The sequence below is a fragment of the Macaca mulatta genome, chromosome 2, assembly GCF_049350105.2.
Source record: "Macaca mulatta isolate MMU2019108-1 chromosome 2, T2T-MMU8v2.0, whole genome shotgun sequence".
Classification (NCBI taxonomy): domain Eukaryota; kingdom Metazoa; phylum Chordata; class Mammalia; order Primates; family Cercopithecidae; genus Macaca; species Macaca mulatta.
In genome coordinates, this window is record NC_133407.1 from 94,442,822 (window position 1) to 94,462,204 (window position 19,383).

General features: G+C 37.0%; 1 protein-coding gene across 6 annotated transcripts in view; it reads right to left on the reverse strand.

Annotated features, from left to right (window-relative positions):
- Window positions 1–1,997: 1,997 nt before the first annotated feature.
- The window catches only part of LOC144339055 (uncharacterized), a 293,212-nt gene continuing 275,826 nt past the window's right edge, over window positions 1,998–19,383 (reverse strand). For 3 of the 6 annotated variants that reach the window (XM_077991700.1, XM_077991697.1, XM_077991698.1), the window contains one exon: window positions 1,998–2,327. In XM_077991700.1, the coding sequence (XP_077847826.1) occupies window positions 2,292–2,327 (36 nt within the window). In that variant the 3' untranslated portion in view covers window positions 1,998–2,291. The remainder of the gene's footprint in view (window positions 2,328–19,383) is intronic. The other 3 variants (XR_013413668.1, XR_013413663.1, XR_013413664.1) reach the window with 3 other exon arrangements.

The following is a 19,383-nucleotide window of genomic DNA, read 5'->3' on the forward strand; positions in this document are numbered from 1 at the left end:
AGAAATAATACCACATATCTACAACCATCTGATCTTTGACAAACCGGACAAAAACAAGAAATGGGGAAAGGATTCCCTATTTAATAAATTGTGCTGGGAAAACTGGCTAGCCATATGTAGAAAGCTGAAACTGGATCCCTTCCTTACACCTTATACAAAAATTAATTCAAGATGGATTAAAGACTTAAATGTTAGACATAAAACCATAAAAACCCTAGAAGAAAACCTAGGCAATACCATTCTGGACATAGGCATGGGCAAGGACTTCATGACTAAAACACCAAAAGCAATGGCAACAAAAGCCAAAATTGACAAATGGGATCTAATTAAACTAAAGAGCTTCTGCATAGCAAAAGAAACTACCATCAGAGTGAACAGGCAACCTACAGAATGGCAGAAAATTTTTACAATCTACCCATCTGACAAAGAGCTAATATCCAGAATCTACAAAGAACTTAAACAAATTTACAAGAAAAAATCAAACAACGCCATCAAAAAGTGGGTGAAAGATATGAACAGACACTTCTCAAAAGAAGACATTCATACAGCCAACAGACACACGAAAAAAAGCTCATCATCACTGGCCATCAGAGAAATGCTACCACAATGAGATACCATCTCATACCAGTTAGAATGGCAATCATTAAAAAGTCAGGAAACAACAGGTGCTGGAGAGGATGTGGAGAAATAGGAACACTTTTACACTGTTGGTGGGACTGTAAACTAGTTCAACCATTGTGGAAGTCATTGTGGCGATTCCTCAAGGATCTGGAACTAGAAATACCATTTGACCCAGCCATCCCATTACTGGGTATATACCCAAAGGATTATAAATCATGCTGCTATAAAGAGGCATGCACAAGTATGTTTACTGCAGCACTATTCACAATAGCAAAGACTTGGAACCAACCCAAATGTCCATCAATGATAGACTGGATTAAGAAAATGTGGCACATATATACCATGGAATACTATGCAGCCATTAAAAAGGATGAGTTCATGTCCTTTGTAGGGACATGGATGAAACTGGAAACCATCATTCTGAGCAAACTATCACAAGGACAGAAAAACAAACACCGCATGTTCTCACTCATAGGTGGGAATTGAACAATGAGAACACTTGGACACAGGGTGGGGAACATCACACACTGGGGCCTGTCATGGGGTGGGGGGAGGGGAGAGAATAGCATTAGGAGATATAACTAATGTAAATGACGAGTTAATGGGTGCAGCACACCAACATGGCACATGTATACATATGTAATAAACCTGCACATTGTGCACATGTACCCTAGAACTTAAAGTATAATAAAAAAAAAGAAAAAGAAAAAGCAATATTGTAGATGCAACTAGGTAAGAATATGCCCACAGATTCAAAAAAATTTATGAACCCATATAGGATAAATAGAAACAGAACTATAGCTGGGCAACCAAAGACAAAGAGAAATCTTAAAGGTGGCCAGAGAAAATAAGATATTATTTTTAGAGCAGCTACCAAAAAGACTGAAAGCTGAGTTTTTACCAAAACGATAAAAGTCAAAGCTGAAAGGAAAATGACTGCCAACATGAAATTTTATTACTGGTGCAAATAATCTTCTAGAAAGAAGGTAAAATAAAAATGATTTCAGACAAACAAAACCTAAGAGAATTCATAGTCAGCAAGTCTAAACTAAAAGAAATACCAAATTAAGTTCTTTTGGCAAAATAGAAATTATTTCAGATGGAAGTATGGTAATGCATGAAGGGATGAGAAGCACTGGAAAATGGCAAACATGCTGCTGATACTAAATAAAACTTGATTACTTGGTTGTTTTAAAAAAAAGAGGAAATAATATACATAATATTCTTTGACTAAAATGCAAAAATTAACAAGATCAAAAACCAAAAAGGACTTTTCACCTAGAAATTAAAACACACGTTATTAAATAACACTTGGGTCAAGAATATTATATTGAGGAGAAAACCCAGACTCCAAAAGTATATACTGTATGATTTTATTTATATAAAGTTAGCAAGCAAACAAATGCATGGTAATGAAGATTAGAATAATGACCAGGCACAGTGGCTCACATCTGTAATCCCTGCACTTTGGGAGGCCGAGGTGGGCAGATCACTTGAGGTCAGGAGTTCAAGACCAGCCTGGTCAACATGGTGAAACCCCATCTCTACTAAAAATACAAAAAAATTAGCCAGGCACGGTGTGCACCTGTCAGCTACTCAGGAGGCTGAGGCCTGGTAATCGCTTGAACCTGGGAGGCAGGCAGAGGTTGCAGTAAGCCGAGATTCCATCATTATACTCCAGCCTGGATGACAAAGCAAGACTCCGTCTGGAGGGAAAAAAAAAAAAAAAAAAAATTAGAATAGTGGTTACCTTTGAATATTGACTGCAAGTGGGCACAAATAAACTTTCTGGGGTGTAAAATAGTCTAAATCTTGATCTAAATGATGGTTGGCAGATCTGAAAGCTTTCCAAGCTGTACTATGAAAATCTGTGCATTTTAATATATATAAATTTTACCTCAATTTAAGTAAATCAACTAAAGTAACTCATTACACTAAAAATTAGAAGAAAAATTGTATTATCACTTCACAGTTACAGAAAAAGAATTTAATAAAATTCATGATCTGTTCATTTAAAAAAACTAGGAATAAGAGGAAACCTCCTCAATCTGATATAGGGTGTCTTAAAACAAAAAACCATACTACTGTAAACTGAATACTTAACATTGAAGTACAAAAACTTTCCTCTAAGATCAAAAATAAAGGAAAGATGCTTGTTATCTCAACTTCTACTCAATATCATACTAGAGAGAGCAATAGAGCTCTGTCCTTATTTGCAAGTGAACGACTGTGCATGAAAAAAACCAAAATAATTTAGAGATAAATTACTATATTTAATAAATGCATTTAGCAAGATCTCAATACCCAATTTACAAAAACTAACTGTATTTTATATGTAAATAGAACTATTAGAGAACTAAATTTTAAAATAGCATTTACAAAAACGTTAAATACCTTGGAATAAATCTCAGAAAATCTAATATGCACGAAACTTTAGAGAACTCTATTTTTATTTTTTTTTAATAATTTCAACTTTTCTTTTATATTTAAGTGGTACATACGGAGGTTTGTTACCTAGGTATGTTGTGTGATGCTAGCACTAAAGGTATGATGAATGCCTTCTCTCAAGTACTGAGCATAGTACCCAAGAGGTAGTTTCCCAATCCTTCCTCCCCCGCTTTCCTCCCCACTCTGGTAGTCCCCAGTTTCTGTAGTCACAATCTCTTATGACCTGGAGTACTCAGTGTTTAGCTTCCATTTATAAGTGTGAACATGCAGTATTTGCTTTTCTGTTCCTGCATTAATTCACTTAGGATAATGGCCTCCAGCTGCACCCATGTTGCTGCAAAGGAACAGGTTTGGGGTTTTTTTATGGCTGTGTAGTATTCTATGGTGTACATGTACCACATTTTCTTTATCTAATCCATGATTGATAGGCACCTAGGTTGATTCCATGTCTTTGCTTCTGTGAGTAGTGCTGTGATGAACATGCAAGTGCCTGTCTTTTTGGTAGAACAATTTATTTTCTTTAGGATAATTACTCAGTAATGGGATTGCTGGGTTGAAAGGTAGTTCCATTTTAAATTCTTTAAGAAATATCCAAGCTGCTTTCCACAGTGGCTGAGCTAATTTACCTTCCCACTAACAGTGCCTAAGTGTCCCCTTTTCTCCATAGCCTTGCCAGCCTCTGTTGTTTTTTTAACTTTTTAATAATAGCCATGCTGATTGGTATGAGATGGTATCTCATTGTGGTTTGGATTTAAAGTTCTCTGATGATTAGTGATGTGGAACATTTTTTCACATGTTTGTTGGCTGTTTGTATGTCTTATTTTGAGAAGTATCTGTTCATGTCCTTTGCCCATTTTTTAATGGGATTATGTGTTTTTTGCTTGTTGAATTGTTTAACTTCCTTACAGATTCTGGACATTAAACCTTTGTCAGATGCATAGTTTGCAAACATTTTCTCCCATTCTGTAGGTTGCTATTTACTCTGTTGGTAGTTTATTTTGCTGTACAGAAGCTCTTTAGTTAAATTTGGTCCCACTTGTCAATTTGGGTTTTATTGCAATTGCTTTTGAGGACTTAATCATATATTCTTTCCCAAGGCTCATGCCCAGAATGGTGTTTCCTAAGTTCTCTTCCAGAAGTCTAGAAGTTTGAGGTCTTACATTTAAGTCTTTAATCCATCTTGAGTTAATTTTTGTATATATCGAAAGATAGGGGCCCAGTTTCATTCTTCTGCGTATGGCTAGTCAGCTATCCCAGCACCATTTATTGAATAAGGAGTCTTTTCCCCATTCCTTATTTTTTTCAACTTTGTCAAAGATCAGATGTCTGTAGGTATGTGGCTTTATTTCTGGATTCTTAGAACACTAGGTATTGTAAACATGTTAGTTCTTCCCCAAATCAATTGCTAAATTCAATGCAACTACAATAAAAATCTCAGCAAAGTTTTTTGGGGGGATTGAGGGAAATTGACGAGTTTTTAAAATTAATTTTTGAAATGCAATCAACAGGGCCAGGCACAGTGACTCATGCCTGTAATCCCAGCACTTTGGGAGTCCACGGCAGAAGGATTGCCTGAGCCCAGGAGTTTGTGGCTGCAGTGAGCTATGGTTGCACAACTACCCTCTAGCCTGTGTGACACAACAAGACCCTGTTCCTAAAAAAAAAAGAAGAAAAAAATTGCAAAGAACCAAGAACAGAAAAAATAGTTTTGAAGAATACATTTGGAGACTCAACACCACTGAATATCATGCTTTATTAATTAAGACAAGGTGGCACTAGCGTAAGCTTAGGCAAATGGACCAGTGAAGCAGAAAAAGCAGTACTAAAATAGATTCTGACATACGTGATTTATGACAGAGGTGGCATTGCAGAATTGTTGGTAAAAGAGAATTGGCAACATATAATGGTGGACCAATTAACTACCCATACAGAAAAGAATTAATCTTGATTCCCACATGTGTCATGTAAAGAATCAACTCTAGATGGTTAGCAGATCTGAAAGGGAAATTTAGAATATGACATACGAGAATACCGCATGATCTCATCATAGGCAAAGATTGATCAAACAGGAAAATAAAAGCAATAACCATAAAGGAAAAATTATGAATTGGATTATATAAAACTTAAGAACTCCTGCTCATCAAAAGACTCATTTAGAGAGTTAAAAGGCAAGAGACAGAGCAGGAGTCCATATTTGCAATACATACATTTGACAAAGCATCAGAACATGTAAAAAATTTCTTTAATATAAAGAATTATTTTCCTTTTAATAAGACAGACAATCCAATACAAACATGGGCAAAGGACTTGAACAGGCATCTCACAAAGATAAACTCTAAACAGATAATAAAACGTGAAAAAAATGTTCTTTCATCATCAGGAAAGTGCAAATCTAAAACTACAATAATTAAATTTAAGAAGATTGATAATACCAAGTTTAGGTGGAGCAATAGAAACTCTGACACACTGTTTGGGGGACCATAAATTGGAGTAATCACTTTGAAAAACTGTTTGGAAGTATCTACCAAAGCGGAACACATGACATGATACATTGCCCAGCAAATCGTCTCATGGGTATATACCACCCAGAAATGTACCAGAAAGTATGTATAAGAATGTTCATAGTAGTGTTATTCCTAATTGTCACTAACTGGAAACAATCTATATGTTAATCAACAGATCAGATATTAAATTTTGGTATATTAATAAATGGAATTTTATTCAGCAATGAAAATGAATAAACTTGTTACATGCTGCAACATGGAAGAATCTTACAAGTGTAAGGTTAAGTGAAAGAAGGTAGCATAAAAGAGAAGCAAGACTATAATTTCACTTATATAGAGTTGGCGCACAGGTGAAATAAACCTGTAGGTTTGAAAGTCAGATAGTGGTACCCTCTGGGGAGTACAGAAGCCGTAGTGACTGTGAGGGAACAGAGTAGGGTTTTTGATGTTCTATTTCCATGGATGCTCTATTTCTTGATACGTTAGGGGTTACACAGGTATGTTCACTTCGTGAAAATTCACTGATATGTATACTTAATGATTTATTCTCTTTTAGTATATTATACTTCAGTGGAAAAAGTATTAAAAAGGAAAAACGTTGAGAGTATGAATATGCAAAATAAATAAGTGGAAAATAGTTATCAAAATGAGGGAAACTGTTTTAAAAATAGGACTACTTTGCACAACTCAATACAAATAAATTTGAAAAGCTAGATAAAATAGGTTATTTTCTAGAAAAATATAACTTACCCTAATAGAAACATATAATCTAAACATCCTAATTACTGAGAAAGGAAGAAAGAAAAGAAAGAAAGGGAAATAGTACAACTGTATACATGAAAAATGCAAAAGAACAAATAAGAAAGCTGTTTCAAAGAATAGCAGAATTTAGTACAGTAGCAGTTTACAAAGTCATCGTGCAAAAATCAATAGCCTTCATCGGTACAAACACAACAGCTAGAATATGCAGTAGAAGACATCTTATAGGATGACCAAAAAGGAAAATAAATATCCAGAAGTAAACTTGACTAGGAAATGTCTCAAATTCATGTAAGGAAAACTACAAAACATCCCCCCAAAATAAAAAATAAAATAGAGATGAACAAATGGAAAGACATACTGTGGTTTTAGATTATAAAGCTCAATATTCTGAAGATGTCAATTGTCGTTCAGTGCAATATTTAAATGCAATGTGATTTTAATAAAATACCATCATGCTTTTTTCAGGAGCTGAACAAAATGATTATAAATATTATTTGGAAGAACAATAACCTGGAAAGCCCTGAAAAAGAGGAACAATGGAGTTGGGGATAGGGGAAGAGTAGTCTAGCCTCATTAAATATTAAAATATAGTTAAAGTTTCTATAAGTAAACCATTATGGTAGGAATAGACTGAGCAGTGAACAAACCAGAAAATTCAGAAATTAATCCAATGCATTTGGAAATGTACATGAAAAAGGTAGCATCTCAGATCAATGGGAAAAAGATATACTTTCTAATAAAAAGTATTTGGATAAGTAGAGAACCACATGGAAAAAGATAGTGTTGGATCCATTCTTCATACCACACACAAAAGTAAATTCAAATGTAGCAGAATTAAATGTTAAACTCTAATGAAACCGTGCAAGTCCTAGAAATAAGATTTGAAAAAACATGGGATAATTTCTCTTTAATTTGGGAAGAAGGCTACTTTCCAAACTATGATTTGACCAGAAGAAAAAAGGGAAAAAGTGATACATTTAATAATACATAATTTTTAAAAATTGAATACAAAATAAACATGATAAGAAAAGTAAAAAGTCGAACAGCAAACTGAATAAAATAGTTGCAACTTGTGTCACAAAGAGTTAGTAATTAAATATATAGAACATTTCTAAAAACTGAGAAGTCAAAGGCACAAAATCCTATAGAAAAATGGGATAGAGATAAAAGCAAACATTTTAGTCAAAAAGAAACAAAGCCAGGTGCAGTGGCTCAAACCAGATTCTCGTGACTGGTGAGGGTCTCACTCTGTCACCCAGGCTGAAGTGCAGTGGTGCAATTATAGCTTACTGTAACCTCGAACTCCTGGGCTCAAGTGGTCCTTCCACCTAAGCCTCCTTAGTAGTTAGGACTACAGGTGTGAGCCACTACACCCAGCTAATTTGTAAGAATTTTTTTTTGTAGAGACAGAATCTCACTATGTCATCCGGGCTGATCTTGAACTCCCGGCCTCAAGCAACCCTTCCAACTCACTTCCCAAAGCTCTGAGATTACAGGTGAACCACCATGCCTGGAGATTGGCAGTAAATGTTCTAACACATTTACCCTTTGATATAAAAATGCTACTTATGAAACTCTATCACAAATATCCACTAGCAAAATCTAAAGACATTCAAATGCATCAAATTCACAAAACCATTCATTAAAATGGTTTATTAAAAAATTCGTAAATGCAAAATACTGTAAACAACCCAGATCACTAGGGAAAAGATAAGTTTTGGCACATCCACAGAGTGGCATATTAAAGAGGAATATGGAGTATCTCTATACACTATTATAGAATGATATCTAGTGCATAATGCTAGGCAAAAAAAAAGTTGGGGAAGTGTATAGTAAAATGTGTGTGTGTGTGTGTGTGTGTCTGTGTGTGTCTGTGTGTGTGTGTGTTATATTAGCTTCTTACCTAGTTTAGTGGCATAACCACACAGAATGGAAATGTCCCAAGTAACTTTAAAATGCAGTATTTTGAATATTTACCCCTAGTGGAATACTTGGCCCTCCTTGTTTGTGGTTTCTGTATCCATACAGTCAACCAAACACAGATCAAAAATGCTCAGAAAAAAATTGTCTGTACTGAACAGGTACAGACTTATTTTTCTTGTCGTTTTTCCCTAAACAGTGCAGTGTTACAACTGATTACATATCATGTACATCGTATTAGGTATTACAAATAATCTAGAGATGATTTAAATTATATGGAAGGAGGTACATAGGTTATACAAATACCATGCCATTTTATATAGAAGATTTGAGCATCCTCAGATTTTAGTACTCCATGGAGGTCCTGGAATTGGTTCCCCTGAAATACTAAGAGAAAACTATATATTCTAAGGACCAAAAAAATGGCAAATACAACTTAAACTATTTTCAGTAATCATACTGTTGGTTGTAGTCTTCATATTATTTTTCTGATTCTGTTGTATATTTACCGTAGAGTAAAGAAAGTAAGTATATTAGTGCTGCTCAGAATCAGGAAGGTTTGTGTGGAACAAAGGAATGCAGATATAAGAAGAGTTTCAATAAAAAGTCTATAATCCTGAATTTGACCTGGAAATAGTGTGAAATCGTGATGTGTTTTGCCATAAAAAAAATTCTTATTCCTTAGTTCTGTCCACTGGAAAAGCCTAGAAGCAATGGCCAATCCAGAAGCCATAGCCACCCCCACCATCCAGATAGTGATCTTCACACACTACTTCCCTTTCAAAAGATCCAGGGCTCCTTGGAAAAATGGCTGATCCCAGATATGGGTCAAGAAATGTATGACATCTTGTCACACAAGAATAAGAAAAACATGATTAGGACTATTCAAACTTTGTCAAATGGATGCAACAGCCAGCTTGAAAAGGCCCCCACTAGCTAATGATAGAATAATTTGAGGAGCAATACAATAATACAATATCTAAAATGAATCGAAACTTACCAAGTATGTTTGAATTCATAAGTTGATAATGACACTTCAAAAAATTCATTAGTTATGTTTGGAAAATGTTAGAGATCTAATTCATTATTTTCAAAACTGGTTAATACAGAAAAAGAATTAAGGATTTATTCTTCCTTAATTGTGCTAACTATGCCACAAGGTAAATACATAGCTGATAAAGAATGTTTCTGTAGAGAAGTATTCAAGCTAGTAAATGAAGAAAGAATAATAGAATAGTGCATTCTGAAGCTCTTAATGAATTAATGGATCGAGGCAATGATCATTAATGGCTGTTAACATCTCAAAAAGAGAGACAACCAGACATTATATGCCTCCTGATGGATGTACACAATGTCACTTGTAAAATATTCTTACTAAAAAAAGTCAAGCCTGAGTCTGATCAAGCATCTATATCACGCTACTAATTCGTGGAAAATAAAAGGAAAATAAAGCATTCTTAATACCAAGGGGATATGAACAGCCAAATCCATAGATGAAAAACTACAGGACAAACCTCAACAAATAAATGGTAAGAAGAAAAAGATGGAGAACAGATATATTAAATATGCCTTAAGAGACACGTTATTCAATTGCAATGTATGGGCCTTATTTGGATTCTAATTTAAGCAAACTATGTGCAAAACAGTCATGAAATCTTTGACCAGGTATCAAGGATATTGTTAATTTTGGTATGATATTATGGTTATGTTTAAAGAAAGAGTCCTGATTTTTTTTGGAGATACATATTAAAATATTTACAGATGAAATAATAAGCATCTGAAGTTGCTTTAAAAGAACACAGCTAGGGTACCCAAACAAGTAGGGATGAAACAAGATCGACCATAAATTGGTAACTGTTGAATCCGAGTGATGAGTACCTCAGAGTTCATTATAACATTCTCTCAACTTGTTTAGATTTGAAATTCTTCAAAACAAATTTTAAAAGTTCAAAACATCATTATTCCTTTTCATTCATCCACGCATTCATTCAAAATATATTGAGTAACTACCAAGGATTTGAAAAGGAACAAAAACCTTTGGATTTACATAAATCTGGAGGAAAATTTGACATATTAATACAAAATAGAAAAAATAAGGGCGGAATTCTTTCCAATAAAGATATCTCCCTCTTCTCCATTCAGGTCACAATAAAAGCATTATATTTTATCAGAGCCAAATAAACTCCTTTGGCGTTGCCATTCGCCCTCTCCTCATCTAAAACAATATATTCTTGGATGAGTCTCTAGGAGGCGAACTTCACTCTATCCCTACGTAAATTAATAAAGTAGGTGAGCCTGTGTTCATCAGCCTCGGAACACCCCTTTCAGGGCCTTTTGTTAGCTCCACGCAGATGTCCTACCACAGCCCTGCCCTCCCCCACTCCATCAACTTGCCTGCCAGTGGAATATGTTACCTTTATAGGTGTGTTTGATTAAGCAGTCATTGCACTGTATTAAATGTTATGATATGTATTCAATACATTCAAAAGATATGTATTTTGAAATACACATAGGTATGTGATTTCCACACAGAATATTAATTACTGTGGTTTTAAAATTAAGATTCTTCCTAGAACATCTGATATAATTATAGGCACTCTGACCAACATTTCAATTAGTCCTAGTTATGATTTATCTTTCATAGTATATTCTAAAAGAATAAGTTACTTCTCTCCAAAGAATTCAGCTTGAATTAATCATTTTTATATCATCTCACTTTTTTATGTCCTCTTTTTTTAAAAAACTAAACACTAGTTCTGTAAAACAAGGTACACATTAATGAAGATTTAAAAGATTTCAAATGGACCTTTTAGAGAAGAAAACAATGAGACATAGGTCAAATTTCATAAAGAAAAGGACAGGAGGATTGCTTCACAAACAAAAGAATCAAATTACACATTGATGCAAGGTGGCTCTTGTCTGCTTTACATATCAGGAAAGGGTTTGTAGAACATTGGACATCACACACGAAATGTGTCAAGTACAGAATTAGGAAAGTTAAAAAAGCAATATGCATATTGTATCTGTATAAATAGATATGTATACATGTTTATTCATGTGGCTATGTATAAATATAACCAGAGAATGTTTTGAAATCATTGTTCCGATGATTCAGCATAGGAGGTCAGAGAGGAAGGTGGGCATAGCATCCAAATGCCTTGATGGTCTCTTGGCCAATGTGGAACAGGAATGACAATGTACTCTAGTTTAAACACAAATAATAGGCTGATGTGTAAAAAACATAAGGAAAAACTCTTGGCATAGATGTTTAAGATGTATGTGTGTTAAATTATGAAATATCTATTGCAGTTATTCCCAGACTTTAGTGAGACCGAAGATGAATATAAGAAAATGTTTAAACAATGACTTTGGCATATGAATACCAACTTGCTCTTTTTTCAAGTAAATACACTTTAAATTTCCATCTGCTGTTTTTTTCATTTTATTCAAAATGATATTTTAATGAAAAAAGTAGAAAAGACATAATTTTTTAACAGAAAAAGGAAACAGTCCCTTCTCTAATCACATAGACAGTCTAATGACAGGTATCAGTCTGGATACCATTTTAGCAGAGCTGATTTTTCTTTTATTAAACTCTCTTAAAATTCAAATTTTATAAATAACCTATAAGCACAATGCAGAAAACTTGAAAAAGCACAGAAAATCACTAAGAAAAAAAATAGCTCGAATCTCCCATCCCAAGATAACCACAACTTGGTATGCATGCACCTGGCATTTTTAATAGGTAACTGATAATTTTTATAAATCATAAAGCTATTATTCTGTACTGTTCTTGTATTTTTTTATGTAGCACCATATCGTGAATATTTCTCGAGTATATATTCTTCCACAATACGATTTTTCACAACTGAATACTATTATATTTACATAAACATAGAATCATGTACTTATCCCCTAATTGTTGGACATTTGTGATACTTTTTCCCTTTTTTTCTATACTAAGCAATACTCACATTTCCTGGGGTCTCTTCAGGTGCTGTAAGAAGAGATCTGCTTCACAGGACATCTCTTCTCCTCACCCCCATTCATGTAGAATCTCAGTCTCCGACATCCCTAAGGGTCCCTAGGGCTAGATGTTAATGTTCACTAACAGGCTGGCTCGGGTCTGGGCTAATGATTCTTGTCAGTATTCTCTGGGCACAGTGGTATCCTCTGGAAACCACTGGTGTCCCCAACAAGCTATAAATGATCTACATTCTGTTTCATACTTGGTGGAAGCCTAACTCTCATCTTATCTTTTGTGTCATTTTGTTTTAGAGGGATTCAGACCACACATTGTTGCTTATCCCACAAGGCTCCTCATGAAAATAATTTCTTCAGCTTCTGCCTGCAGGCCCTCTTTCTGCAGACACCAGACATTAAAGCTTGGTTTAGTCAGGGGGGCAGACAAAAATGTGGTTCCAGAGGCCCTGCTTCCTCAGGCTCACCCAGACAGTGGCTAAATGCCCCCTAGGCATAGGCGGGACTCCTGCTGTGAGGAAAATTTTGGGCCGCCTTCTCTTTCTCTCTCTTTCCCTGGAATAAATTCCTAAAAGTGACTGTGTATGTTTTCAAAGGCTTTGTATGTTTTTCTGGGCTAAAGTATGCCTCCCCGCCTCAGATTCAAATACTGAAGCCCTAACCCCCAGTACCTCAGAATGTGACTGTATTTGGAGATAGGACATTTAAAGAGGTAATTACATTAAAATGAGGCGGGTAGGGTGGGTCCTAATCCAATCTGACTGTTGTCCTCAGAGAGGAAATTTTGACCCAGAAAGAGAGAGACACCAGGGATTCACACAAACCGAGAACAGACCATGTAAGGACGCAGTGAGAGGGCAGCCATCTGCAAGCCAGGGCGAGAGGCCTCCGGAGAAACCAAACCCGCTGCTCTTTGGGCTTCCAGCGTTCAGAACTGTGAGAAGTAAATTTTTGTCGTTAAAGCCCCTCAGTCTGTGGTACTCTGTTATGACAGCCCTAGCAAACTAATACAAATGTATGCTCCAGAATTGGGCACACCGCATTGTACTTCTCATATTATTTTCTTCTTTAATTGTTGCCAGGAAATGGCAGAATGTCAAATCTGGAAGGATCTGCGGATCCAGGCGCACCACCACCAAGCGGTACTCACTGGAATTGCTCGCACAGCTTCTCAACATGCAAGTCCTGAAGCCCCTCCTCGACTGACTGAATCAGTCCTCAGGGATGGGGCCCAAATGTGTGTATTTACAAAACCTTTCCCCAGAATTTACAGGACATCTAATTAAAAAGATCACTGACAGCTCTCACTAAAAAATGAGATTGGAAAACAAAATGGTATCATCTCTAAATAGTGACTGAGCAGTCAGCTTTGTTGAGAATCCTTTCCAGTAAATTGCACCACCTCCTTCTCTAGGTAAAGCGAAGTGCTTGTACCTGTCTCCAGTTCACATCATAAGGATTTCTCATCAGTCCACCCTTAGGACTTTCCTTGCCCTGAAGTGATGATTACGATAATGAATATGTGGATAATGATCATAATAGGAGCTGCCATACATTGAGCACCTTCAGGCTAATCACTCTGAAAAGAGATTTGCATAAATAACCCATTAGTCCTTATAAAACCCTGAGAGGTTTGTTATTATTTCAGTTTTTCAGGTGAGTAAATGAAGGCTCAGAATTAGGTTCATGACAGTATCAGAAACAAAGTACATCCTGGACTTGGAACCCCAAACTCTTGGCCATTTGAAGTAAACCATGATTCTTTTCAAGTGACTCAAAAAGAAAATCTTAGTTTCTAAAGGGATCTCAAGAAAAGAGAGTCATATCTCAAAACCTGGGTGGGCATATCTGTGTTGTCCACATGGAATGAGGCAAACTGTGGGAGAGCAGGAATAGATTTAGACCCACTCGTTGGAGAGGACAGGTACTGAGGGCAGGTATTGAGAGGCAGCCCAGGCCATAGGAAACACATTATACTCAAAGTTCTTGACAGCACCTGAAAGATGATAAGTCCTTGCAAGCTGGAACATAGGGTCCAACAGTAATAAGGTGAAGCCTCTATCGGTGAAGAGAGCCTGGAAGTGACATTTGGAAGTCTGTCACCACCAGTATGGCTCAGGTGAAGAATTTGGTGGAAGTAGCATGAAGGAGAGGGAATGTAGAAAACTGGGTTTGAATTCTATCCCTTTTGGCTACATGGCTTTGGGTAAGTTCCTTAGCTCCACTAAGCCCTGTTTTCTCCTTTGTAAAAAGAGAATGACAGCCTCGTTGGTGATGGGAAAAACTAAAGGCAGTATGACTTCAGGAAGGGCACAGCCTTTAGTGGTCAATGTAGAAAGAATAGGTTATTATACTTGGAGTTTGAATTGGCCAAAGCAATGCTGACTCTCATTGTGTAAAAACTGTGGGACAGGTTGTCAGCACTGGGATTTCACTCAGAGCAAAAGGCAGATGTCAAGAGATCATCATCAAGGCACAGGTAGAAGTAGACTGGCTACAAGAATGGCCTATTTCAGAATCACGAAATGCTTGGACTAGGAGCAGCCTACAGGTGAGGGTCAGAATGTGTGTGTGTAGGGGAAAGGGGAGGGACTGGAAGCATAAGACAGAAAAAAAAAAGGGCAAAAATGTGACCCATAAAATCTATATTATCCCACCATTCCTAATAGGATATATTTAGATACAGGAGCTCATCATTTAAGCAACCCTGGCATTAGGACCGAAAGCACTTCCTTTGAAATCAGATGGAGCCAAATGTAAATTTTTATTTAACCTATCAGCCTGGGTTTTTTTTTCTCGATGTTCTTCCCTTCACATCCAGGCTTTAGCTCTTTAGTCACTTATTCATAGTTCCATGCACAGGTGTTTTTCCACTGTATGTGTACACGTTTTAAAGTCCAGATTCTGTAAAGTTTCACTCTAGGCTTTTATCAAAAAACACACTTTTTTTCTTCCTAATCAAGAATATTTAATGGCTACATTGCCAGAATTTCGCTTTTGAAAGCTTCTCGATAGGAAGAGTACCTATGACATAAGGGAACTCAAGGAAGAATATATTGAAATGAATAAATGGACCAACAAATGACTAGCTGGATGCAGTATCAAACCACATATGTATTCAGACCAGGGCAGGAGAGAGGAGGAGTCAGATTTATGTCTTTTTGGACATTTTGAAATATAGCTCCCCAAGCTCTAGATTTTATTTGACCTGCCTTTCCTTAACTTGTAGGAATACACACGACCCTTTTCTTTCAAGATTTCTGTCACTTCCATTTCTACAGCTTTTTTCCTCTTGCTTCCTTCATCTTTTCACTAAATTAAGAAGATGGTTGGCTGAGAGAAGGTTTGGAATGAGATACACTTTTTATAATTGAAGAAAACAACATTTTACAGATCTTTAAAAAATATAATAGGCCGGGCACATTGGCTCACGCCTGTAATCCCAGCACTTTGGAAGGCCGACGTGGGCAGATCACAAGGCCAGGAGTTCGAGATCAGCCTGGCCAATATGGCGAAACCCTGTCTCTACTAAAAATACAAAAATCAGCCAGGCATGGTGGCGAGCGCCTGTAGTCCCAGATACTTGGGAGGCTGAGGCAGGAGAATACCATGAACCCAGGAGGTAGAGCTTGCGATGAGCCGAGATCCCGCCACTGCACTCCAGCCTGGGCGACAGAGCGAGACTCCATCTCAAAAAAGAAAAAAAAGATAAAGTAGAGAAAACATTGTTATTATTGGGATTAAATTAGTATGTTATCTGTTTCTGGCATATAGTTCAGAGAAATTCCTGGTTTGGGAATACAGAAGAGGTAGTCAGAGGAAAGGTGCTTGGGGTAGTGAGCTTCTTTCACAGCACTGAGCAAGCAGTAAGGGCTACGCTCATCCCAGCTCTCTCATAATATCTTTCCAATGAATTTCTTGTCATTACAGGCAGTCCTTTATGCAATCTATGATTCTGTATGTCACACACTAGAGTGAAACAAAGACCAGCTAAATGCCATAAACCATCCAGAAGCCTTTTTGTTCCTCTAAGGAGACCAACAAATCTATTCTTATTGGTATTCCTGTTAAACCCTTATAAATACTGGTTAGTCCTCCATGGCCATTTAAGAGACTTTTACATGGTTTTTGAAATGCTCTCCAGCCATATTGCTTTTATCTTTTTTTTTTTTCCTTTATTGATTTTTCTCCTTAAGACTTTAATTCACTCTTCTGCAGTTGCTACAGTCAAGAGAGAAATTCTGCAGATCACATAGAGATAACATTCCAACCCAGACTGGGTCACACCATCTCACATAAGAATACCAGCGTCCTGCAGATAACCGGTCCTTTCCTGCTTTTCAAGCCCTTTTGGTCTCTCTTTTCATTTTTTTTCTCTCCTTTAGTATTTGAGACTTAATCTTTCTTCAGTCTTATTCTTCATGCTGAGCTCATCTGAAATGTACCAATAATTGCTACCAGCTAAATCTGGTTTCATCATTCTGAAAATTCCTCATTGAAAGCAGCCCTGTGGAATAGGAATCTGATCATTTCTACAAGTTAAAGTGACATTTGGCATGTAGCTTTACCAATACACTATCATGTATGTATAGATAATTCCTGAGTGGGTTTGGTTATATTTCTAAGAGGTACGGGCATATAAAATTTAGCTAAATGCTTCAGCAAAATACCATTTAATTCTATTAAAGTATCATCTAAGTGGCAGCATTTTAAAAAACCAAAGGGCAACTAATCCTTTATGGAGTTTAATATTCTGCTGAAAAGCATCTTTACCTTTGATTGCTAAGTAGACCAAGTCTTGGATACACTAGGAGAATGACTGCCTGATCTACTTCGTCCTCCAGACATTGTATCTATTAAATTCAACAAATATTTTCTGAGTTTCTACAACGTGCTAGCTACTACATGAATATAGAGTTTAAAAAGGTATTGAATATAGAGTTAAAAGAGTCAAACTCACACTTAATATGTATGTATTGTAAGCACATATATGTTTGTTGCAGCATTATTCACAATAGCAAAGACATGGACTCAACCTAAATGTCCATCAATGATAGATTGGACAAAGAAAATGTGGTGTATATATACCATGGAATAGTACACAGCCATAAAAAGAACGAGATCATGTCCTGTGCAGGAACATGAGTGGAGCTGGAGGCCATTATTCTTAGCAAACGAACACAGGAACAGAAAACCAAATGCCACATGTTCTCACTTTTAAGTGGGAGCTAAATGATGAGAACACATGGACACATAGAGGGGTACAACACACACTGGGGCCCACCAGTAGGTGGAGGGTGGAAGGAGGGAGAGGATCAGGAAAAATAATGAATGGGTACGAGGCTCAATACCTGGGTGATGAAATAATCTGTATGACAAACCCCCATGACACAAATTTACCTATATAACAAACCTGCACATGTACCCCTGAACTTAAGATGAAAGTTAAAAAAAAAAATACAAACAAACAAATGATATGAGAAACACATATTTTGAAATATATACTGTGATTGATTCTATCTGGAGGATCAGGGAAGGTTTCCTGAAGGAGGTAACATTTACAATTTTAGATTAAAATATCTTCAGGTAAGACCATTAATTCGTTCCTATACAAGTTCTGCCTTTATCCTTCAGACTGAAGAAATCATCAATATCAGTGTGACATGAAATCACTGATAGTCCTGTAATTTCTAAAGGTACTGGCAACATTTCACAACTCGTTGCAATTATCTTCACAATATCGTTGAACATTAAAGACAAGAGAGGCACAAGGCATGCCTGAAAAAAAAAGTGAAGTTGATTTTAGAGCTTCCTTTCCTTTCTCCTGGTATCTTGTTTCCTCCCCTAGCCCACTAGCATCAACTTTGTGTCTTAATCCAGCTATACCCTGCGATGTGCTAATTGCTAAGTTAAGCATGAATTCCTATCCTTTCACGTGTTTGAATTTTAACTGGGAAAGGCGAGTCCTATTTGCTGGGAAATGCGGAATAGTAAAGCTAGAGCGGTGGAATGATTGACATTAGGGTTGATATCTGGAGAAGTGAGAGCCACCTAGGTCTCTTCCAAGGACTGAATAATGTACAAATCCATGGCACTGTATAGTCAAAATATTACTTACTGGGATAGATATTTCCATTCCAGTTAGAGGGTACACTGGTTTTTCTCGAGGTCACAGAACAAAAATATGGAGTTGCCAGGAATCTGTCTCTTCGCTTCTCTGTTCTAAACTCCCTTAGACCATCCTACATTAGCTCTTAGTATTTATTATTAATTTATTTTATTAATTAAAACAGTTCAGTTAATAACAACATACACTTGTGTCGTGATTTGTAGTTTACCCCCCTGATTTCATGTGATCTCATTTAATCCTCAAAAAAAACCAAAGGATAAAACTGAGGCACTGAGGGGTGGAGAGACTTGTCCGAGACCACACAGCTGTTGGCAGGGCTGGCACTGGCCTGGCATGTGAGGGCCTGGGGTCTGTAACCTCTCTCCTGCCAGGGAGGAAGCTACCGATGTGTTTGGGCTCAGCACGCTCCTACAGCTGTCCACTGTGCGCTCAGTTGAAGAAGCCATTCTCCTAGACAGAGGGAGCTCTTCTGTAGTTAAGGATATAAAAAGAGCTGTGTTCTAAGGCCAGCATTTTTCCCCAGTTCCTCTCAAGGTCCATTCAGAGCCTAGCGTCGCATTTCTGGAGCCCAGGCACTTTAACTGTTATTATTTTGGGGTTTATTTTTTTGTTTGTAGAAAGAGTCCAGGACATGTTGCATATTTATGACCCCAAAATAGGAAGTGTGTGATGCCCACTCGACCGCAATGAATTCCAAGGCATAAAGGCCCCAGAATCTCTGGATACAAGAAGTCCCCACTCTGCCATCCCTTCTTGAGTGGTGTTAGTGGACTTCCTATGTGATCCCGAGGCGGAGTCAGCTGGTGTAAGAGTTGGCAACCAGCTCTGCTCCATAAACGGCATTCACTTAGGAAGCACGACTGGCGGCTTCATGCGATTGGAGAGAAAAGGGGAGAGGGGGAGGTGAAGAGAGGAGGAGGAGCCCTCGGCAGAATTCCAAGTTCCGTGGCACAGGCCCCACGGAACTCTGGAAACAAGAATCAGGCTTGGGCTGCGCAGGTTCCAAGTCACAGGGCT